The 19,121-nt window shown below is 41.8% G+C and overlaps 1 protein-coding gene across 2 annotated transcripts in view; it reads right to left on the reverse strand.

Annotated features, from left to right (window-relative positions):
* ATRNL1 (attractin like 1) overlaps nt 1-19,121 on the reverse strand; it is a 602,864-nt gene that overhangs the window by 337,299 nt on the left and 246,444 nt on the right. For both annotated transcript variants that reach the window (XM_001513843.4, XM_039914307.1), the window contains exon 25: nt 1,218-1,279. In XM_001513843.4, coding sequence (XP_001513893.2) covers nt 1,218-1,279 — 62 coding nt within the window. The remainder of the gene's footprint in view (nt 1-1,217; nt 1,280-19,121) is intronic.

A 19,121-nucleotide genomic window follows, 5' to 3' on the forward strand; every position in this document is an offset into this window, starting at 1 on the left:
ATCTGTAAAATATTCAACACCTGTTCTTCCTCCTACTTATTGCGTGTCCTATAAAGAGCCAATTTCAGTGAGTAGCTTGCCTTGTCACTATGAGTCTCTTTGTAATCTAATTCATATAGTTTGGATTCTTGAGCTGGGAAATTTCAAGATCTTTGAGCATCCTGGGCTACTCAATTGTCTGGGTCAGATCTTACCCCCTACTCAAGACAACACTGAGCAATGTGAATAAGGTACCTCCTTAGTGGTACCAGCACGGTGTTGTGGAGAGAGCACAGGTCCGGGAGTCAGAAGGTCACGGGTTCTAATCCTGACTCCACCACTTGTCTGTTGTGTGACCCTGGGAAGTCACTTCACTGGGCCTCAGTTTCCTCATCTGGAAAATGGGGATTGAGACTGTGAGCCCCACATGGGACAGGGATTGTGCCCAACCTGATTCACTTGTAGCCACTCCTGTGCTTAGAACAGTGACTGACACACAGTAAGCACTTAACAAATACCATAATAATAATAATCATAATTATTATTAGTGCATTCCTGAATTCCAGAAGCATGGTCTAGCGGAAAGAGTAAGGGTCTGGGAGTCACGGGACCTGGTTTCTAATCCAAACTCGACTACTTGTCCACTGCGTGACCTTGAGCATGTCACATCACTTCTCTGTGCCTCAGTTCCCTCAACTGTAAAATGAAGATTAAGACTGTGAGCCCCTTGTGGGACATAACCTGTGTCTAACCTGATTATCTTGTATCTATCCCAGTGCTTAGCAGAGTGTCTGGAACAAGCACTTAAATACCATTGGAAAAAAAAATTGATCAATCAATCAAGAGTATTTATTGAGCGCTCACTCTGTGCAGAGCACTATACTAAGCACTTGGGAGATTACACAGTTGGCCGACATTCTCTGCCCACGAGGAGCTGACAGTCTAGAAGATGCCTTGAATAACGTGGGAGGGAGGGATGACTGAACAATTTTTACAGTTCTTCCCAATGGAAGCACTGCTGCCTGAATCACGAAGGCACAGAGAGAGAGTCTAGGAAGAGGCACTTCATCAAGTTAAAGATTCGCTCTGCCGGTGGTTTGAATTTCCGTGAATAAATCCTCTAAAGATATGAAGTGGGATTTTTAAAGGTTAAAGAATTGCTAAATTATATCACCTACTGACAGAACATATATCAGAACAGAGGCTTAACTGGTCAAAAGTCAGAAAAAGCAATTTACCTGAAGAAGGTGACAAAGAACTGCACAAGATCCATGATCGTGTTGTGCTGGGAGAAAGCAATCTGTAAATCAAAACAAAACTAAGTTAGCATAAAATTTTGTAAAATCTATTATCTCTTCGGGATCCTTTAAGTACTCGCTATTTACCCCCCGCCCAGCTCCACAGCATTTACGTACATGCTCTGTATACTTTCCCATTTCTCCTATTTGCAATTTATTTCATTGTCCGCATCCCCCTCTGCATTGTAAGTGCCCTGTGGCCAGAGATCATGTCTAGCAACTCCACTGTATTTTACTCTCTCAAGCACTAAGTACAGTGCTCAGAACACGGTAAGCACTTAAATGCCTTGATTAATTGATATCTCCCTAGGATGTCCTAAAAGCAGTCCTACTTTGGATCTTATGTACATGTATGTTAGGTGCTTCTGTATCATATTAATTTCACACCACTCAATTAATGTAAATGAAACCACAAGGGAAACTCAATACCTTTTCCATGCCAATGAACAATGAGAAACTTTTCTATAAAATTGTCCTTGGGAATTCCAGGTAGTAGTTTTGTGAAAAGGCTTAGGCGCAACACACACACGTGCAACACACACACACACAAAGACACAAACACACACACCCTTTACCCTCTCAAAGTTTAATTTTTTTTTTTTGCTACACACACTGAAAATGCAGGTACTTGCATTTTTTTAAAAGTGCTATGGTCCAATTTACATTGTGCTATGGAATACAAGCTTGGCATGTTAGGAACATTTTATTAAAAAATAAATATTGATGGAGGAGCCATTAAGCTGCATTTTATCATTCTTCTGTTTTGCGGCTACAATCTGTCCACGATTAACATGTTACAACCAAAATAACTTGCTGGTTTTCTTTCACACATACTTTAAAGCACTTTTTAAACTCAAGAGTTTTTATGAAATTTATCTAAACGTGGGGGCTTCCAAAAGTAGCCTCTTCCCTAAATCAAAACCAGAGAAACGTTTTTCGGGAACATCTTTTTAAGTAGCGACCAAATCTACATGGAGCGGGTCTTCTTTTTGTAAGGTTGTTCTGGTTTTGACCAGACTCTGCATGGTGCAAAGCAAACATCTGGCACCAAACACATGCCTGCAGAGATTGCGTCTGTGCAGACCAACCTAATGATTTTAGAGTCACGTTTTGGAACCTTGGTGCTTGCCCAGGACCCCTGATATCAGCCCTCCTGTCTGACTGGCATTTGTGCCCATTTATTTGGCCTGCTCGAGACCTTAAAATATTTCACAGCTGCTGGGTTGTTTTATTTTTTCCACAGATCGTTTTATTTTCTCTCTTGCTCTGTCCAGGCTCTCTTATCCCGGTACCACAGAATTCCCTCAAGTTTTGGAAAAGAAAAAAGGAAGGGAGAGGGCAAAGGAAGGGGAAGTATGAACCATTTATGAAAATATGAAGCACCAAGGGCATAAACATAATCTAAAATGCAAATTAGAGATTAGCCCATTTTTGTTTTTCAAGGCTGGGCTGCCTGACTTCTTACATTTAACCAACCTTGATAAGTAATACCTTAATTTGGTCCTTTCCTGATTCATTTTACACCTTCCCAGCTTTTATCTTCCACAACTGCCACTTCAGCACTTCTGTGCGATCTACACATTTGTGTATTGAAAACTACTAAGTAGCATTTATGTAATAATCATAATGCTAGTATTTGTTAAGCGCTATCTGCAGAGCACCGTTCTAAGCGGTGGGGTAGATACAGGGTAATCAGGTTGTCCCACGTGAAGCTCACAGTTAATCCCCCTTTTGCAGATGAGGTAACTGAGGCACAGAGAAGTTAAGTGACTTGCCCATGATCACACAGCTGACAAGTGGCAGAGCTGGGATACGAACCCATGACCTCTGACTCCCAAGCCCGGGCTCTTTCCACTGAGCCACGCTGCTTCTCTAATTATAATAATAATAATAATGATACTTGTCGTATTTGTTAAGTGCTTACTATGTGTCAAGCACTCTAAGCGCTGGGATAGATAAAAGGTAATTAGGCCAGACAAAGTCCCTGTCTCACATGGTACTCACAGTCTTAATCCCCCGGTGAGGTAACTGAAGAACAGAGAAATTAAGTGACTTGCCCATGGTCACACAGCAGACACATGGCAGAGCCAGGATTAGAGCCCACGTCCTCTCTTCATAACCCCATTACTTAAACACAAACTCTAAGCTATATCCTATTCACTGTCTTCCTCCTATTTGTAAATTATTTTGTCAGTTGGCTAATTGTATTTATTCAACGCTTACTGTGTAGAGAGCACAGTACTAAGTGCTTGGGAGAGGACAATATAACAGGAAGACTCCCTGCTCACAACTAGCTTACAGTGTGTCTCCGTGGTAGATTCTAAGTTCTGTGAAGGCAGAGATGGTGTCAAGTAATTATGGCAATCAATAAATATTACTGAAAATAATGGTGGTGGCCGTGATGCAAAAACAAAATGTTTTCTAAGTTGCATTTCTTATCCTAATACTGCCCAGTAAGGGCAGGGCTACGAGAGTCTTGGTGGCTTTGTGAAATCTACCACTGTAATCAATTTGTTCATTCATTCAATCGTATTTATTGAGTGCTTACTCTATGCAGAGCACTGTACTAAAGCACTCACACTGGTTCTTGGTGACAAAGCCTTGGTGAATAGTCCAAAGCAGAAGACACCTTCACAGCTATATAAGACTCACCAGCAGTGTTTTAATTTGCCCAGAAGAGCAGCCAAACATTTAAGTCTGATTATAAATATATTTTAATTATGAAAAAAAAATCTTGTCTGCACTAAAGAAAATGGCTATCTACCCTGGAAAAATTCCCATTTTCAAAAATTTCACTAGGAATAAAAAATAAACTCAGAGATTTCTTCTTTCAAGATGGCAGTGAAGGCCTTATCGCCTTGAAATTAATTCAGTGTTCAAAATAACCACATCCTTTTCTACATCATTTGAATGAAATAACATGCAGACATCCTAACGTACAGACAAAACATAGGCAATTTCAATAGAGTTTCCTTTAAGTGACACCATTAAACATCTATTTCTCAAAGAAGGGCTTTTCATTTTATATTACTGTAATTATTTTCACTTAAAGTGCCATCATTCCTTGGAAATGTCTCTCAATCCAGAAACAATTCTTGTCAAGGAAAACTACAGCAATCAATAACAACGTGCTTCTGATTATAAATGATAGCCATAGAGGATAATTTCAACGTCAAATGTTTCTAAGAAAGGTCACTAACTTAATACGTCTTTTCCCACAACACATCATATATGAACAGCCATGTTTATATCTCTTCAATGTATTTTGAATTGCTAGAGTATTAACTACGAAAGCTGCGATCGGAAAATCTGTACTACTGAGGAGAGGGCAGATTTTAACTACTCTAAAACTAAAGGATCATATATTTTCATTTGAATAGTTTTCATTCATAAAGGCAGCATAAACCCATATAAGTGGCGTAGCAACCCCTGCAAGGCCAAACAGAATCCCATGAAAATGTTCTCAGCTTGTTTCTCTTACTGCCTTGTCACATTCAATACGCACGGCTAGGGAACAGGAGATGGCCTCCAGAAGCGCCTACCATGTCTGCTAGGGCAGAGGATATAGGTTAGGGCTGTTCTGGGTGCGGGTAATGGAGGCTACGCATTATTCCTCCCTCTTATTCCTCCTGGAAATGTGGAGAAACAAGCAAAGAATTAACAGAAATGAGAATCTGGAAACCGTGGTGGCACTATCTTTGTAAAACTGATATTTGAAAGGATTCTGGGGGTGGACAGAGCATGGGTCTGGGAGTCAGAAGGACCTGAGTTCTAATCCCGGCTCTGCCACTTGTCTGCTCTGTGACCTTGGGCGAGTCACTTTACTTCTCTGTGCCTCAGTTACCTCATCTGGAAAATGGGGATTAAGACTGCGAGTCCCTTGTGGAACAGGGACTGTGTCCAACACAAATACTTTGTGTCAACCCCAGCGCTTAGTACAGTGCCTGGCACATGGTAAGTGCTTAACAAATATGACAATTATTATTATTAACTCAGAACTGTGCTTTCTTTACGTTAGTTCAGGTGGATATAGAGGGGCTTTTTTTTATAGTATTTGTTAGGCGCTTTCTATGTGCCAGGCACTGTACTAAGCATTGGGATAGATACAAGCTAATCAGGTTGGATACAATCCCTGTTCCACTTGGGACTCACAGTCTTAATCCCCATTTCACAGATGAAGTAACTGCTGGCACAGAGACATGAAGTGACTTCCCCAAGGTCACAAAGCAGACAAGTAGCAAAGCTAGGATAAGAACCCAAGTCTTCTGACTCCCAGGCCTGTGTTCTATCCATTAGGCCACACTGCTTCTAAAGGGTAACAAGAAGGAGTCGAGCTTGACTTACCCACTCAACCGACTCAACTCATTCTGCTGATCTCTGGGTAAGCAGGCACTTTACAAATACTACTACCAGTACGACAAAGTTATTCTTTGAGTGATTACTAAATCACCATGGCTTTACACTGTCATCAGGAGCAGATTTCTATCCAAGTACATTTTACAGATGAGAAAACTGAGGCACAGGAAAGTTCAGTAACTTGCCCTAAGTCACAAAGCAAATGAGTAGCGTAACTGGCAAATCTTTTACTGGGAAATCCCCATTCCTGCCACCGAGAGTTGTAGGGATTTGAAGGAGGTGGTTGAGAGTCAAGAGTTGTAAGTCTTAGGAGAAATGGCCTGGGTGGGTGTCAGGGATGGGAGGAGACCAGTGCACTATACTCTCCCCTTGTGCAATCAGACCCTGAACCCTCTCCAGGCCTCCCACAATCTCAGTTCTTCCCAAACCCACTCTTTTCTCCCTGCCAAGATTTCCATTTGCCACTCTGTACCAGGTATTGCCTTGAACTCTGCAGTAATGATAATAATAATGATGGCATTTGTTAAGCATTTACTGTGTGCCAAGCACCATTCTAAGCACTGGGATAGATACAAGGTAATCAGGTTGGATACCGTCCCCATCCCACATGGTGCTCACGGTCTCAATCCCCATTTTACAGATGGAGCAAATGAGGCCCAGAGAAGTGAAGTGACTTGCCCAAGGTCACGCAGAAGACACGTGGCCGAGCCACAATTAGAACCCATGACCTTATCACTCCCAGGCCCGTGGTCTACCCAGTACGCCACGCTGCTGTTTCTCCTAATAGGTCAGGAGCAATATAATAATTTTGGTATTTGTTAAGCGCTTACCATGTGCAGAGCACTGTTCTAAGCGCTGGGGTAGACACAGGGGAATCAGGTTATCCCACGTGGGGCTCACGGTCTTAATCCCCATTTTACAGATGAGGGAACTGAGGCACCGAGAAGTGAAGCGACTTGCCCACAGTCACACAGCTGACAAGTGGCAGAGCCGGGCTTCGAATCCATGCCCTCTGACTCCAAAGCCCATGCTCTTTCCACTGAGCCACGCTATAATGTTGGTATTTGCTAAGCGCTTACTATGTGTCGAGCACTGTTCTAAGCGCTGGGGACAGGGTAATCAGGTTGTGCCACACGAGGCTCACGGTCTTAATCCCCATTTTACAAATGAGGTAACTGAGGGACTGAGAAGTTAAGTAACTTGCCCAGAGTCACACAGCTGACAGGTGGTGGAGCTGGGATTAGAACCCATGAGCCCTGACTCCTAAGCCCATGCTCTTTCCACTGAGCCACGCTGCTTCTCTGAGGGTGAAGTTAGAGAAGGGAAAGCATTGAAAGACCCCAGCCAGCTCCGGTCTCTGAGCTAACAGGAAATGAGATGGAGAACGACAGAGTCAGAGTAATTTATGGATATTAATGTCCGTCTCCCCCTCTAGACTGTAAATTTATTGTAGGTAGGAAACACGTCGACCAATTCTGTGGTACTGTAATTTCCCAAGCGCTCTGAACAGTTTTCTGCACACAGTAAGCACTCAGTAAATACCACCGGTTGTTTAGAGTTGGGGACAGATGTGTTGAGCCATGGGTCACCCCATCAAGCATCGCATCTTTAGGTGACGTCTTTCAACTGACCTTCAGGTGACGATTAGGATCTTGATAAAGGGGATGCTGGCACTCTTGCTGGAAGGGCAAGGGGCTCTGCCTTATCGCCATGCTTCCTACAGAGGCAGCAGGTAACAAAAAGCAGTGGCTTCTTCCCTCCCTCGCCCTCGGAGGCAGGGCTCCTACATCGGCAGGAAATCCCGCACCTGCTCCGAAACGGGTTCTCTGTTCAGTTTATAAAGCCGGGTGGAACAACCGTCACTGTTCTGAAGAACCCTCTTCAGAAATAAAGAAATGCGTGTCAGAGAAGGGTCACTCAGGGCTGTTCCATATTTAAGCACAAATGCCTTTAAATCCAAAATGAAAATCCTTGTATACTACCTTATGGCAAACATCGAAGAATTTAGGAGAGGATGTTGACATTTCTGCTTCATAAATTTCAATAATTAGTCTAATCACTAAGCAAGTTAGTGTTGAGCCAGAGAAAGAGAACGGTGAAAAAACTAAGTATTAATTGTCATTAATCATAATTTGGGATCATTTTAAGAACAAAGAACTTTAAGTGAGTTTTGTTTGCTAGACAATTCATTATATATCATGATATATGCATGTATACATATATAAATACATACAAAATACGACAGTTTACCACTGAAATGTGCAGGAAAAATGCTATATACCAAACAAACATAAGCATTTTCTCCACTGATTTTGGTGGAAAAGCAGCTTATGTAAGACAGGTTTTGCTTTTAAGTAAAACCCCAGAGTTCCTCTTCACCATTCAAGAATAGGATGTTGAATTCCTTTTCTTCTTTGTTAAGCACAAGATGTTGTGCTTTACAATACGGACACTTTAGGAATTAAAGAGGTAGCGATTTAAATTAAAAAACAACAACAGACAACAGCTCTTCTTTACTTAGAATAAAGCCTCAAGGTCAATTGAGTAAGCAGCTAGTTTTCTGGAATATAATTGCTATCTTAAAACAATAATACCAGGGTTACCTTCAGAGAGAGTATAACAGAACAGTTTACAAGAAACAGAACAAAGTTAATTGCTGTAAAAAAGTTGGTTTCAGGGATTTTCACAACAGCAGCAAGAAAAATGTCAAAGTGGACAAAAGTGAAAGAAAAACATTAAAGGAAGAGATGCAAATTAGCCTGCATACGGAATAGGGAAAAGAGAAATAATATAATAGAGATAAGAGTGAAAAGAGAGTCAAATACCATGCATATAGATATATGCAAAGAAAAACAATATTGTCTCTTTCGGTCAGTCAGGTTCATAATGCTTATAACATCAAGATAGATATAGCATGGAAGGCCACTGTGATAAAGCACTAGTTGTCTCCAAAGTGGCACCCCCACTTATTGGAGAATGGAACATCCCTACCTATTTCTCTCTTTTACCTCATATAATGGCAGCAGCACAAGCTTTGCTCATTCAGGAGCACCAACTAGCTCGTCTGTATGTTCTTCTCACCATTTCGTGAGCTGCCCTAACACCATTTTGTAAAATGTGCTATTAAGGACTAGTGGAAGAAAAAAGAACACTAGTGGACCCCACCTTTCTATCCACATGCCATTTTTTTAAACCTTATTTTTATGGTATTTGTGGAGTGCTTACTATGTGTCAGGCCCTATACAAAGTACTGGGGAAGATAAAGGACAATCAGGTTGGAAACACTCCATGTCCCACATGGGGCTCGCAGTTGCAATCCCCATTTTACAGAGGAGGTTACTGAATTACAGAGAAGTTGTGACTTGACCAAGCTAACACAAGCAGACAAGTTGGGGGGGGAGGGGGAGAGAGAGAGGTGGGGGTGAGGAGGAAAGAGGGAATATCGGGGGAGAGGCTGAGGGCTGTTGATGATTGTGGATGTATGCATGAGTACATCTTGTGGTCGGGGAGGTGACTGGGTACACCCATTTCTTTTGTAATTTGGGGTTAGCGTTCTTACCCAAATTTTCTGTTAAGGATTTACAGAGCTTACCCTGTGTGCAATGTTGCACACATACACACAACCTCGTCTTCCAACAGTGCCTCATGCTATATTCAGACAGATGTACAGTGTTGGAAAAACATTTCCTAATTCTGCCATTACCGTCTGTTCAAAATGCTTACTGAATGCACAGATCCTGGTAGAAATGAGTGTGTGTGTGTGTGTGTGTGTGTGTGACAGAGAGAGAGAGAGAGAGGTTGGGGGGGGGCGGGGGGAGACGGGGGATGACAGGAGGATGGGCACACTTCAATGACAAGCATAAATAGACCAAATGTGTGGAACCTTCTATATGTGAATTTGCCCTTTTTCCAGGTTTCCTAACCTTGAATGAACCTAATTTTGTTAGAATGAGATCACTGTTACTATTTCAAGCAAGAAAATTCCAAGGTTTCCACTTTGGAAATGATTTGCTGGATTTGCCACGCAAAAAGACTTTTATTTCCACAATATTCTCAAATGCCTAAAAGTCTTACACAAAAAGAGAAGCCAGGAACACTGAACGCACACTATCACAATAACCGGTTTTGGAGCACTGATCCAATAAGCATTGACCTGAGCAACATCTTGGGAAAGGATTACCAATATAGGCTGTTGGAAAAGAGGCCTTCCCTGACTAAGCCCTCTTCTCCTTTTCTTCAACTTCCTTCTGAGTCGCCCAAACTTGCTCCCTTTATTCATCCCCCCTCCCAGCCCCACAGCACTTATATACCTATCTTTAATTTTTTATATCAAAGTCTGTCTCCCTCTCAAGACTGTACGTTTGTGCGAGCAGGAAATGTGTCTGCTATACTGCACTTTCCCAAGCACCTAGTACAGTGCTCTGCATACAGTAAGCGCTCAATAAATATGATCGACTGACAGAAGATAAAACAGTATTTACTGAGTTCCCACTCTTTCATTCAGTCATATTTATTGAGCGCTGAGTGTAAAGTACTGTACTACGCTCTCGAGAGAGTACACAATAACAAAAGGACAATCCTTGCCCACAACGAGCTCACAGTCATAAATAAATGAATTCATTACAGATATATACATATGTGCTTTGGGGACCGGAAGGAGGATGAATGCGGAGAGCCAGTCAGGGTGATGCAGAAGGGAGCTGAAGAAAAGGAAAAGAGGGCGTAGAGAAGGTTTCTTGGAGATGTGCCTTCAATAAGGCTTTGAAGTGGGGGAGAGCAATTATCTGTCTGATATGAGGAGGGAGGAATTTCCAGGCCAGAAGTAGGATGTAAGCGAGAGGTCAGCGGAGAGACCCTGGCACTAGGCACTCAGTACAATACACTGTACTATGCACCTGGGACAGTAAAGCAGAATACAAGATGTTCCCTGCCTACGAGGAGGTTACGCTCTAAATAATAACAGTAATAATGGTGGCATTTGTTAAGTGCTTAATAAGTGCAAAGCACTTTTCTGAGCGCTGAAGAGAAAGACAGAGTTTAAAACTGCATGTACTTATATGTTCACGAAAGCACGGGAGAGGGAAAAACAAATAAGCGCTAGAGGTGGCTGTGGGAAGATGAGACTCCGGAAACGCTATCCACAGATAACGAAGCAGCTTACCGCTGGTAGTGATGTTCTTAGTAACCAGAGAGAATCAAATCTTTACTATTATCATAAATATATTTTCCTTTCTTCAGAGATGACAAACAATATGCAGAGAAGGACTGACTTCTCAGAACCTCCATGTTCAATATTTCCTACAATTTCTATTACCATTAGTTCCTCCAAATTCGATGCACAAATTTTCCACTCACTTTGAATCCACTAATGATAATAGTTCCACCAAAGATTATTGTTATGTTGTACTTCGACCTATTTATCTGGTGAAGTCCTCCAAGATGAGCGGAAAAGCAGTAACTTGCGGCCTCATCCACCGCAGAAGAAGTTCCAAATGCGTTAGTTGCCAGCTTGATGTCGGGGGGGGGGGGGGGGGGGCGGGGAAAAGGGAGCTGGGATGTCCCAGTGAGGCCAGCTTCTGCCCATCCCACTGTGTCGCTCTGTCCCCCTCTATCAACACCATTGCTCCCAGAGTGCCCCTCTGCCTCCTCTGAAAGCTGTTGTGGGCAGGGAATGGGTCTGTTATACTGTCACATTGTACTCTCCCAAGCTCTTAGTACAATGCTCTGTACACAGAGAGTGCTCAACAAATACGACCGGCTGACTGACTCTCTGACCCTTAGAGGGGTAGAAGCCAAGAAGTCTAGGGAATACGGAAGAGAGTGCCCCAGGCGGGCCCGCCCCTTCCCGAGGAACTGCCTTGGTTTTTCCCCTCTCAGTTCCCTCGTGGGGTCCCTTGGGACAGCCGAGTTGGGATGCCTGCACTGCTCGGCCTGGGATGTGGGAATCTGGCCATCCTACCTGGTGTCACAGACTGGCCTCGATCTGGGCCCTCCCCATCTCCCCGGTGACATGACCCCTCCCCTCAGAGAGGAGCTGGGATACAGCATCGTGAGGCTCATGGGGGAAAATGCTGATTTTGATTTTTCAGAAACATTCTCTCTCATCTCTCTCTTGGTCTCTATGTTCCACTGTGACATCAGAACACTGGCAGACCATCCAATCAATCAGATCCTGTCTGCAGGGACCAATCGCACACCTCAAACTTATCTCATCCAAAACTGAACTTCTTATCTTCCCTCCCAAACCCTATTCTTTCCTTGTCTTTCCCATCACTTTAGACAATACCACTCTCCTCTCAATCTCACAAGCCCATAACCTCGACATCGTCCTTGACTCATCTCTCTCATTCCAGCCACATATTCCATCTGTCGCCAAATCCCGTCAGTTCTACCGTCACAACGATGCTAATATCTGCCCTTTCCGCTCCATCCAAATTGCTGCCACACTGATCCAAGCACTAATCCCATCCTGCCTTGACCGCTGCCTCTACCTCTTTGCTGACCTCACAGCCTCCTGTCTCTCCCCACTCCAGTCCATTCTTCACTCTGCTCCCCGGATCACTCTTTCCACAAAAACATTCAGTCCGTGTCTTCCCCCGTCTCAAAAACCTCCAGTGTCTGCCCATCCACTTCTGCATCAAATGGAAATCCCTCACCATTGGCTTTAAAGAACTCAATCAGCTTGTTCCAACCTACCTCACCTCACTGACCTCCTACTACAGTCCAGCCCTCATACTCCTCTCCTCTAGCACCAGCTTAACTCACTGTGCCCTGATCTCATCCATCTCGCTATTGACCCCTTTCCCACATCCTTCTCCTAGCCTGGAATTCCCTCCCCCTCCATATACACCAGACCACCACTCTCTCCACCTTCAGAGCATTATTAAGGTCACATCTCCCCCAAGAGACCTTCTCCAATTAAGCCCTCTTTTTCCCAGCTCACTCTCCCTTCTACTTCATCTATGTACTTGGATCTGTGACCTTTGGACATTTTATATTCACCCCATCCTCAACCCCACAGCACTTATATACATATCCTTAAATTACATATTATAAATAACTTATTCATATTAATGCCTGTCTCCCCTCTAGACTGTAATTCTGTTACGTGCAGGAACGTGCCTGCTACTTGTATGCTCCCAAGTGCTTAGTACAGTGCTCTGCACATACTGAGCACTCAATAAATATCACCGACTGATAATTAGAAAGAGTACAAGCTATTCCTTAAAAAATCCACAAACCTTTCATTAGCTAATTTGTATGTGTGTCTTCTTTTTTAAGCTGCAAACACCATTTTGAAAATTGTGTTAAGAACCACTGTGAACCACTAATGCACAATGAAAGAGGAATCGAGGCCTAAAAATAGGTTTCAGTCCTTGACTTCTAGATGCCCTTCTTAAAGTTTTGCATTGTCCCCATTCTGTCAAATAGTCATCATTTTTTTAAATCCACAAGGTACTTTGTGAGAATCTATTACTAAGCACTGGTGCTCCGTACAAAACTAAGTGACCGGGCTCCATCCACTCATAATTAAGAGAACAATCTGGGAAAAAAAGAAAAAAAAAGAAAAAAAGCAATTCATTAAACACCTCTCTCACATGGGGTAGATAAGCACATTAGACTGGACACAGCCCATGCCACTCATGGGACTTATGATCAATCCCCATTTTACAGATTAGGTAACTAAGGTCCTGAGAAATTAAGTGACTTGCCCAAGGTCACACAGCAGACAAGTGGCAGATCTAGAATTCAAAACCAGGTCTTGCTGACTCCCAGGCCCATGCAATATCCACTAGGCCACGCTGCTTCTCACACCAGAGCCACAGCAAACCTCTTCGCTGGATGGGCCACTGCTCAACTCCCTACTTTCAATGGGAAGGACAAAGATAATCCACAACACCCAATTAGTAATGATTACTATATATATAAGGTACTCTCCAATAATAATGTTGGTATTTGTTAAGCGCTTACTATGGGCAGAGCACTGTTCTAAGCGCTGGGGCAGATACAGGGTAATCAGGTTGTCCCACGTGAGGCTCACAGTTAATCACCACTTTACAGATGAGGTAACTGAGGCACAGAGAATTTAAGTGACTGGCCCACAGTCACACAGCTGACAAGCAGCAGAGCCGGGAATCGAACTCACGACCTCTGACTCCCAAGCCCGGGCTCTTTCCACTGAGCCACCCTGCTTCTCTAATAAAACCAAAGAGATACCTAGTGTCATCAGGATACTCTCAAATGCCAAATCTGGTCCTCTTTTCATCTGGTTTGAGGAAAACTGCAGAGTGGATTCTTCAATGACTAGTTACCAGGTTTTGTGTCATATGATTCATTGGAAAAAAAAGAATACGAGTTCATCGGTTTGCCTTTAAAAGAGTTTGCAATAAATATGGACATTGAAGCAATATTCTGAGTAGTAGTAGTATTGAAGCAATATTCTGAATAGCTTGGTATTTCCACAAAATGTCAGAATTTAAAAGTGAGGAAAAAAATATGCTTAGAGCATGAAGGGCAAATTAGTGTGTTTGTGCAAAATGTCAACTCGCCATTAAATAACGAACTCTGACAGTATCTAACATAAACAAAGATGATAACCTTATATAAAGATATGTGTTGAAGTTATTCAGCCAATTTGACATATTCAAATCACCTAGTATTAGATAAAATACAGTATATTTCAAAGAAGTGATATTTAGATTGCCGTTCTTTACAATATGGATATAATAGCACACCTTCAGATACTGGAAGTTAACCAAAAAATCAAGTCTGTGGACATTTAGCTAGTCAAGATAAATGGCTATTTATTTTAAGAAAAGAGACATGCAGTTGGGATTAAAATAAAGCATAAATAAAGGTGTAAATACCTTCACATTGGAACTGGAAGTTCATCACACACCGGGGTTTTTTGGCATACAAATTCAGTTAACTATTTCTAAAGAACAATTAGCACTGACATGGCTTAGTTACATCATTTTCCGACAGCTCAACTTAAATCCACCCTGACTGCTTCTCTAACCTAATCTCTGAGCCTTTCTATGTACATACCTCACCTCAAAACTTTCAAGTGGCAATGCAGCCTCATAAATATGCCAACAATGTACACAGGTATGGCGGTCATAGACTGATCTTTCAGTCACATATGAACACACGATTAAGAGAAGCAGCACGGCTTAGTAGAAAGATCACTGGTTTGGGAGTCAGAGGTCATGGGTTCTAATTCTGGCTCCGCCACTGATAAACTGTGTGACTCTGAGCTAGTCTGTGCCTCAGTTACCTCATCTGTAAAATGGGGACTAAGACTGTGAGCCCCACGTGGGACAACCTGATTACCCTTTATCTACCCCAGCGCTCAGAACAGTGCTCAGCACATAGCGCTTAACAAATGCCACTATTATTATTGTTATTAAATAGTTAGTATCTCACTGGTTCTTGGGTTATTTTTGAAAATGATTTTTTATGTACACATATTTAGCATCAGGATATTCCCTCTCAGTTTGCTAAAGCTCAGTTTGTAAGATGAGTTAAAGCAAATTAATTTTTCATCAACATCACGACAAAGTGCCTAAAACCCTGAGTACCTAACTGGTGAAACCCAAAACCATAACAAAACAGTTTTTTTAATGAAAGACATATTTCCTAAAGTTATTGTTACAAATTTACGGTATATCATAAACCTATTTGGGGAGCTATTTAATAAAAATTCTGTATTTGCATTATTCCCTTTTCCTGAGTATCTTGGATTAACATATTAATGTAATTTTTTGAGCCTCAGGTTTTAACCCACAATTCACAGGTTTTTATATCAGCAGGACTAATAGATTACACAGAAGCCTATAGCTTATAATATCCCAAAGGCATATTACAATTGAGGCTGGTAATGCTACTTTGTAAAAATAACATTTTGTGAGCTCCTGTATGACTAGGTTTTTCCTTTCTAACTTGTTAGATAACCAAAAGTGAATTCCCTCCCTCCAGGCTGATTCTCAATAGCCAGTTTCACCATTTCCTTCCTGCTGCTGCTCCCACAGACGGAGGATCCTATCACAAAGTGCCTCATTATTAAGTGAAGGGCATAGTGAGCATGATTAGGAATACCACCTGAGAAGTAATAGCAAAGATGTAGTTTAAGAGGAGGTCTTAGAAAACAACTGGAACAATAAATTAAAGGATTAAATCAGAGTGAAGATGGTTGTCGTCAGCCAACAAGGGCAGAAGACAGTAGCAGCAACTTGATAAACCCAGAACACTTAACAACTAGGCACTGGGAATTCATTTAGAAGATGTGGAAGACAATTTTGTGAATTCTTTCATCCTTTTACGATCGAAAGAAGGGAAAGCTATATATTCTTGGAGCTGCTGTTCACAATTTTCCTCTTCCTGTCCAATCTAGACATAGATCTTCATTCCAATGGGCTGTGGATCTGCGTCTGATGTGATTAACTTGCATCTACTCCAGCAGTGCTTGACAAACAGTTATCCTTTAAATGTCATTATTATTATTTATTAAAGCCTTAACAAGATTATCCATACCGTATTCAAGTTCTAAAGGAAAGAAATCAATCACTAAAATAAACATGGAAAGGACAGAGAAGCAGGGTGGACTAAAGTTAAGAGCACAGGGTTGCAAGTCAGAAGATCCTGGGTTCAAATCCTGACTCCAGGTCTACTATAACCGAGATTAAGACTGTCAGCCCTATTTGGGACAGGGACTGTATCCAACCTAACTGACTTGTGTCTATCCCAGTGCTTAGAAGAGTACCAGGCACACAGTAAGCATTTAACGGAAACAAAAATGAAATAAAATAAAAAGATGCAGATGCTTCAGTCATAAACAGTGATGTTCCACTAATCTTTTCTGGTTGACACAACTCTGTGTCCTAAAAGTTAGAAAAAGTAAATTCTAAATTAATTGAATGTTGTTCCCTTCATCAAACAGGGAATGGAATGGAGTGGGAATAGGCCAAAATGGTGTATCGAGTTTTTGACCCCTGAATGGCCATTAAATGACCAGAAAAGGACCCAAACTTCCCATTCTTCCCCTGTAGCCCCCGATTCTACTACCATTTCAGGGCAGAGCTGCAGTCTTATACAGGCTTAACTGTCTAAGTTAACTCTCGCACTAACTGAAAACTAACACTTGGATACTTAGGAATTTATTGTATAAGTATACGAAAATAATATCTCATTATTTACCTTCATTTTTTTTGACTTACTATTACAGACATTAATTCACAATTGTTTTAATTTAGTTTTAACTCTGGAGTTTTTTTGAATTTGTTTACAGACCTCTGAACAGGCTTAATATTGATTTATGTTGTTTACTGAACACTTGCATTAACCTTCTGGGCAATCGCTCACAGTGAAATAAATCATGCAACCATATTTAAAATTGGCTCGGGAGGGTCTGTGCAAAACACGGCTGGGCAGGTTTTCAATCCAGGTAATAAAAGGTGCCCTCCTAAATTTTAAAATTAAAGTTGTTTTACTTTAAATGCTTGAAGTGCATTTCCATTTTAGGATCCTAGGTAGCAACAGCCCACTTTTTGTTGCAGGACAAATGTATAAAACAGGGACAACCAAGAAGATTACTTATTTACATGACTAAAAGATTTTCTCTTGAGCTGTACCATAGTTCTTTGATAGATTGTGAAGTCAAGGATACATAAACACTTCTTGGTGAGGGATACAATAATATTGGATAATTACGACCAAAAATCTCTTTGGGCCTCCCTGAAATTTCCTTCTCCCATAGGAATGGAAATGTTCATGCTCAAAATAATTTTAACAATAAAATGTATAAAACATTTGGAGGAAATCTACTATATTCCACCTCAAAGCAACTGAACTATCCAAGGATTTTCCTTTTTCTATCTTCCCCGGCACTGATGGACAGTGTAAATGCCTCAAGTCCAGTGACAGCATTCATCTTTGATGAGACTGAGAAGCAGCACGGCATAGTGGATACGGCAGAGGCCTGGGAGTCAGAAAGTCATGGGTTCCAATCTGACTCTGCCACATGTCTGCTGTGCGACACTGGGCAAGTCGCTTCATTTCTCTGGGCCTCAGACACTTCATCTGTAAAATGGGGATTGCGACTGTGAGCCCCATGTGGGGACAGGGACTTTGTCCAATTCAATTTGCTTGTATCCTCCCCAGCGCTTAGCACAGTGCCTGGCACATTATAAGCACTTAAATACCATCATCATCATCATCATCTGTGTCCCCTCTAGACTGAAAGCTCATTGTGGGCAGGGGACTACCAGCTCTGTTGTACTGCACTCTCCCAAGAGTTTAGGACAGTGCTCTGCACACAGTAAGCACTCAATAAATACAACTGATGAGATGCACCTTGGCCCTAGTGGACAGAGTATGGCCCTGGGAGTCACTTCCCTTCTCTGTGCCTTAGTTACCTCATCTGAAAAATGGGGCTTAAGACTGTGATCCCCTTGTGGGACAGGGACTGTGTCCAACCTAATTTGCTTGTACTACCCCAGCGCTTAGTACAGTGCTAAGAAGTAAAGAAGTAAAGTTTGCGCACTGAAGTCTGACAGGAGGAAAGAGCAGACAGGCAAGAGGAAGACCACTGCAGAGCCTTGAAACCAATTATCTGGAAATAGAAATCAATCAGTGACATTTACTGAGCACTTACAGTGTGTAATAAGTATCTGAGGGAGTAAAATACACTTGGTAGACAGGACCCCAGCCCGCAAGGAACTTCAATCTAGTGCAGAAGACAGACAATACATTACAGAAAGGGGAACCGACAAAGTATAAGTACACATGTGCTGTGGGAGTGGGATGAATATTAAAGTGCTCGGAATGACGAACACAAGAGCACAGGTGATGCGGAAAGGAGAATATGGTAGGAAGTTGAGAGCAACCAATTTTATATTGGGTCCAGAAAGATGCTTGATCAATATTTTTCTATTTCTTTGAAATGTTTGATTTTACACTATTTCTTTCAAAATGTGACTTCCTGCTGATTTACAGAGGTTCAAGATACAAACCCCGCAATAAACCTCAGAACTAACTTTAGGATATGATTAAGGTAGCAGAAATAAATGCCTTCTGATAGGACGTGGACATGAAAAGAACTTAATGTAACTTTCCTTCCTCACAGACAGTAGTTTGGTATGACAATGATTTAAAACAGTGAGACAAAACCTGCCGTTAGACAATCCTTGGAGACATTTGAGGGAATTATAATACCTACCATGTTCTTATGAGACACTGTGCATACCAGTTAATTCGATTTTTGTTGTTCTACCAATAGAATCCTTCTTTGTACCAATTTACAATGAACGCCAATAAGAATATATGGATTAACATAATCGAATTGTGTTCTTTACTTAAACTCAAGATTTTGGACTATATCAAAGAGAACAGTGTACATTTCTCACCGAGTTTCCTCTTTGAAATCTTATTTCTAGTTACTGCCATTCTTCAATATTAGATAATGGCCAGTCATATAAAAAAAGTATTTCC

This window comes from Ornithorhynchus anatinus, chromosome 16 (genome assembly GCF_004115215.2).
Source record: "Ornithorhynchus anatinus isolate Pmale09 chromosome 16, mOrnAna1.pri.v4, whole genome shotgun sequence".
NCBI classification, from domain to species: domain Eukaryota; kingdom Metazoa; phylum Chordata; class Mammalia; order Monotremata; family Ornithorhynchidae; genus Ornithorhynchus; species Ornithorhynchus anatinus.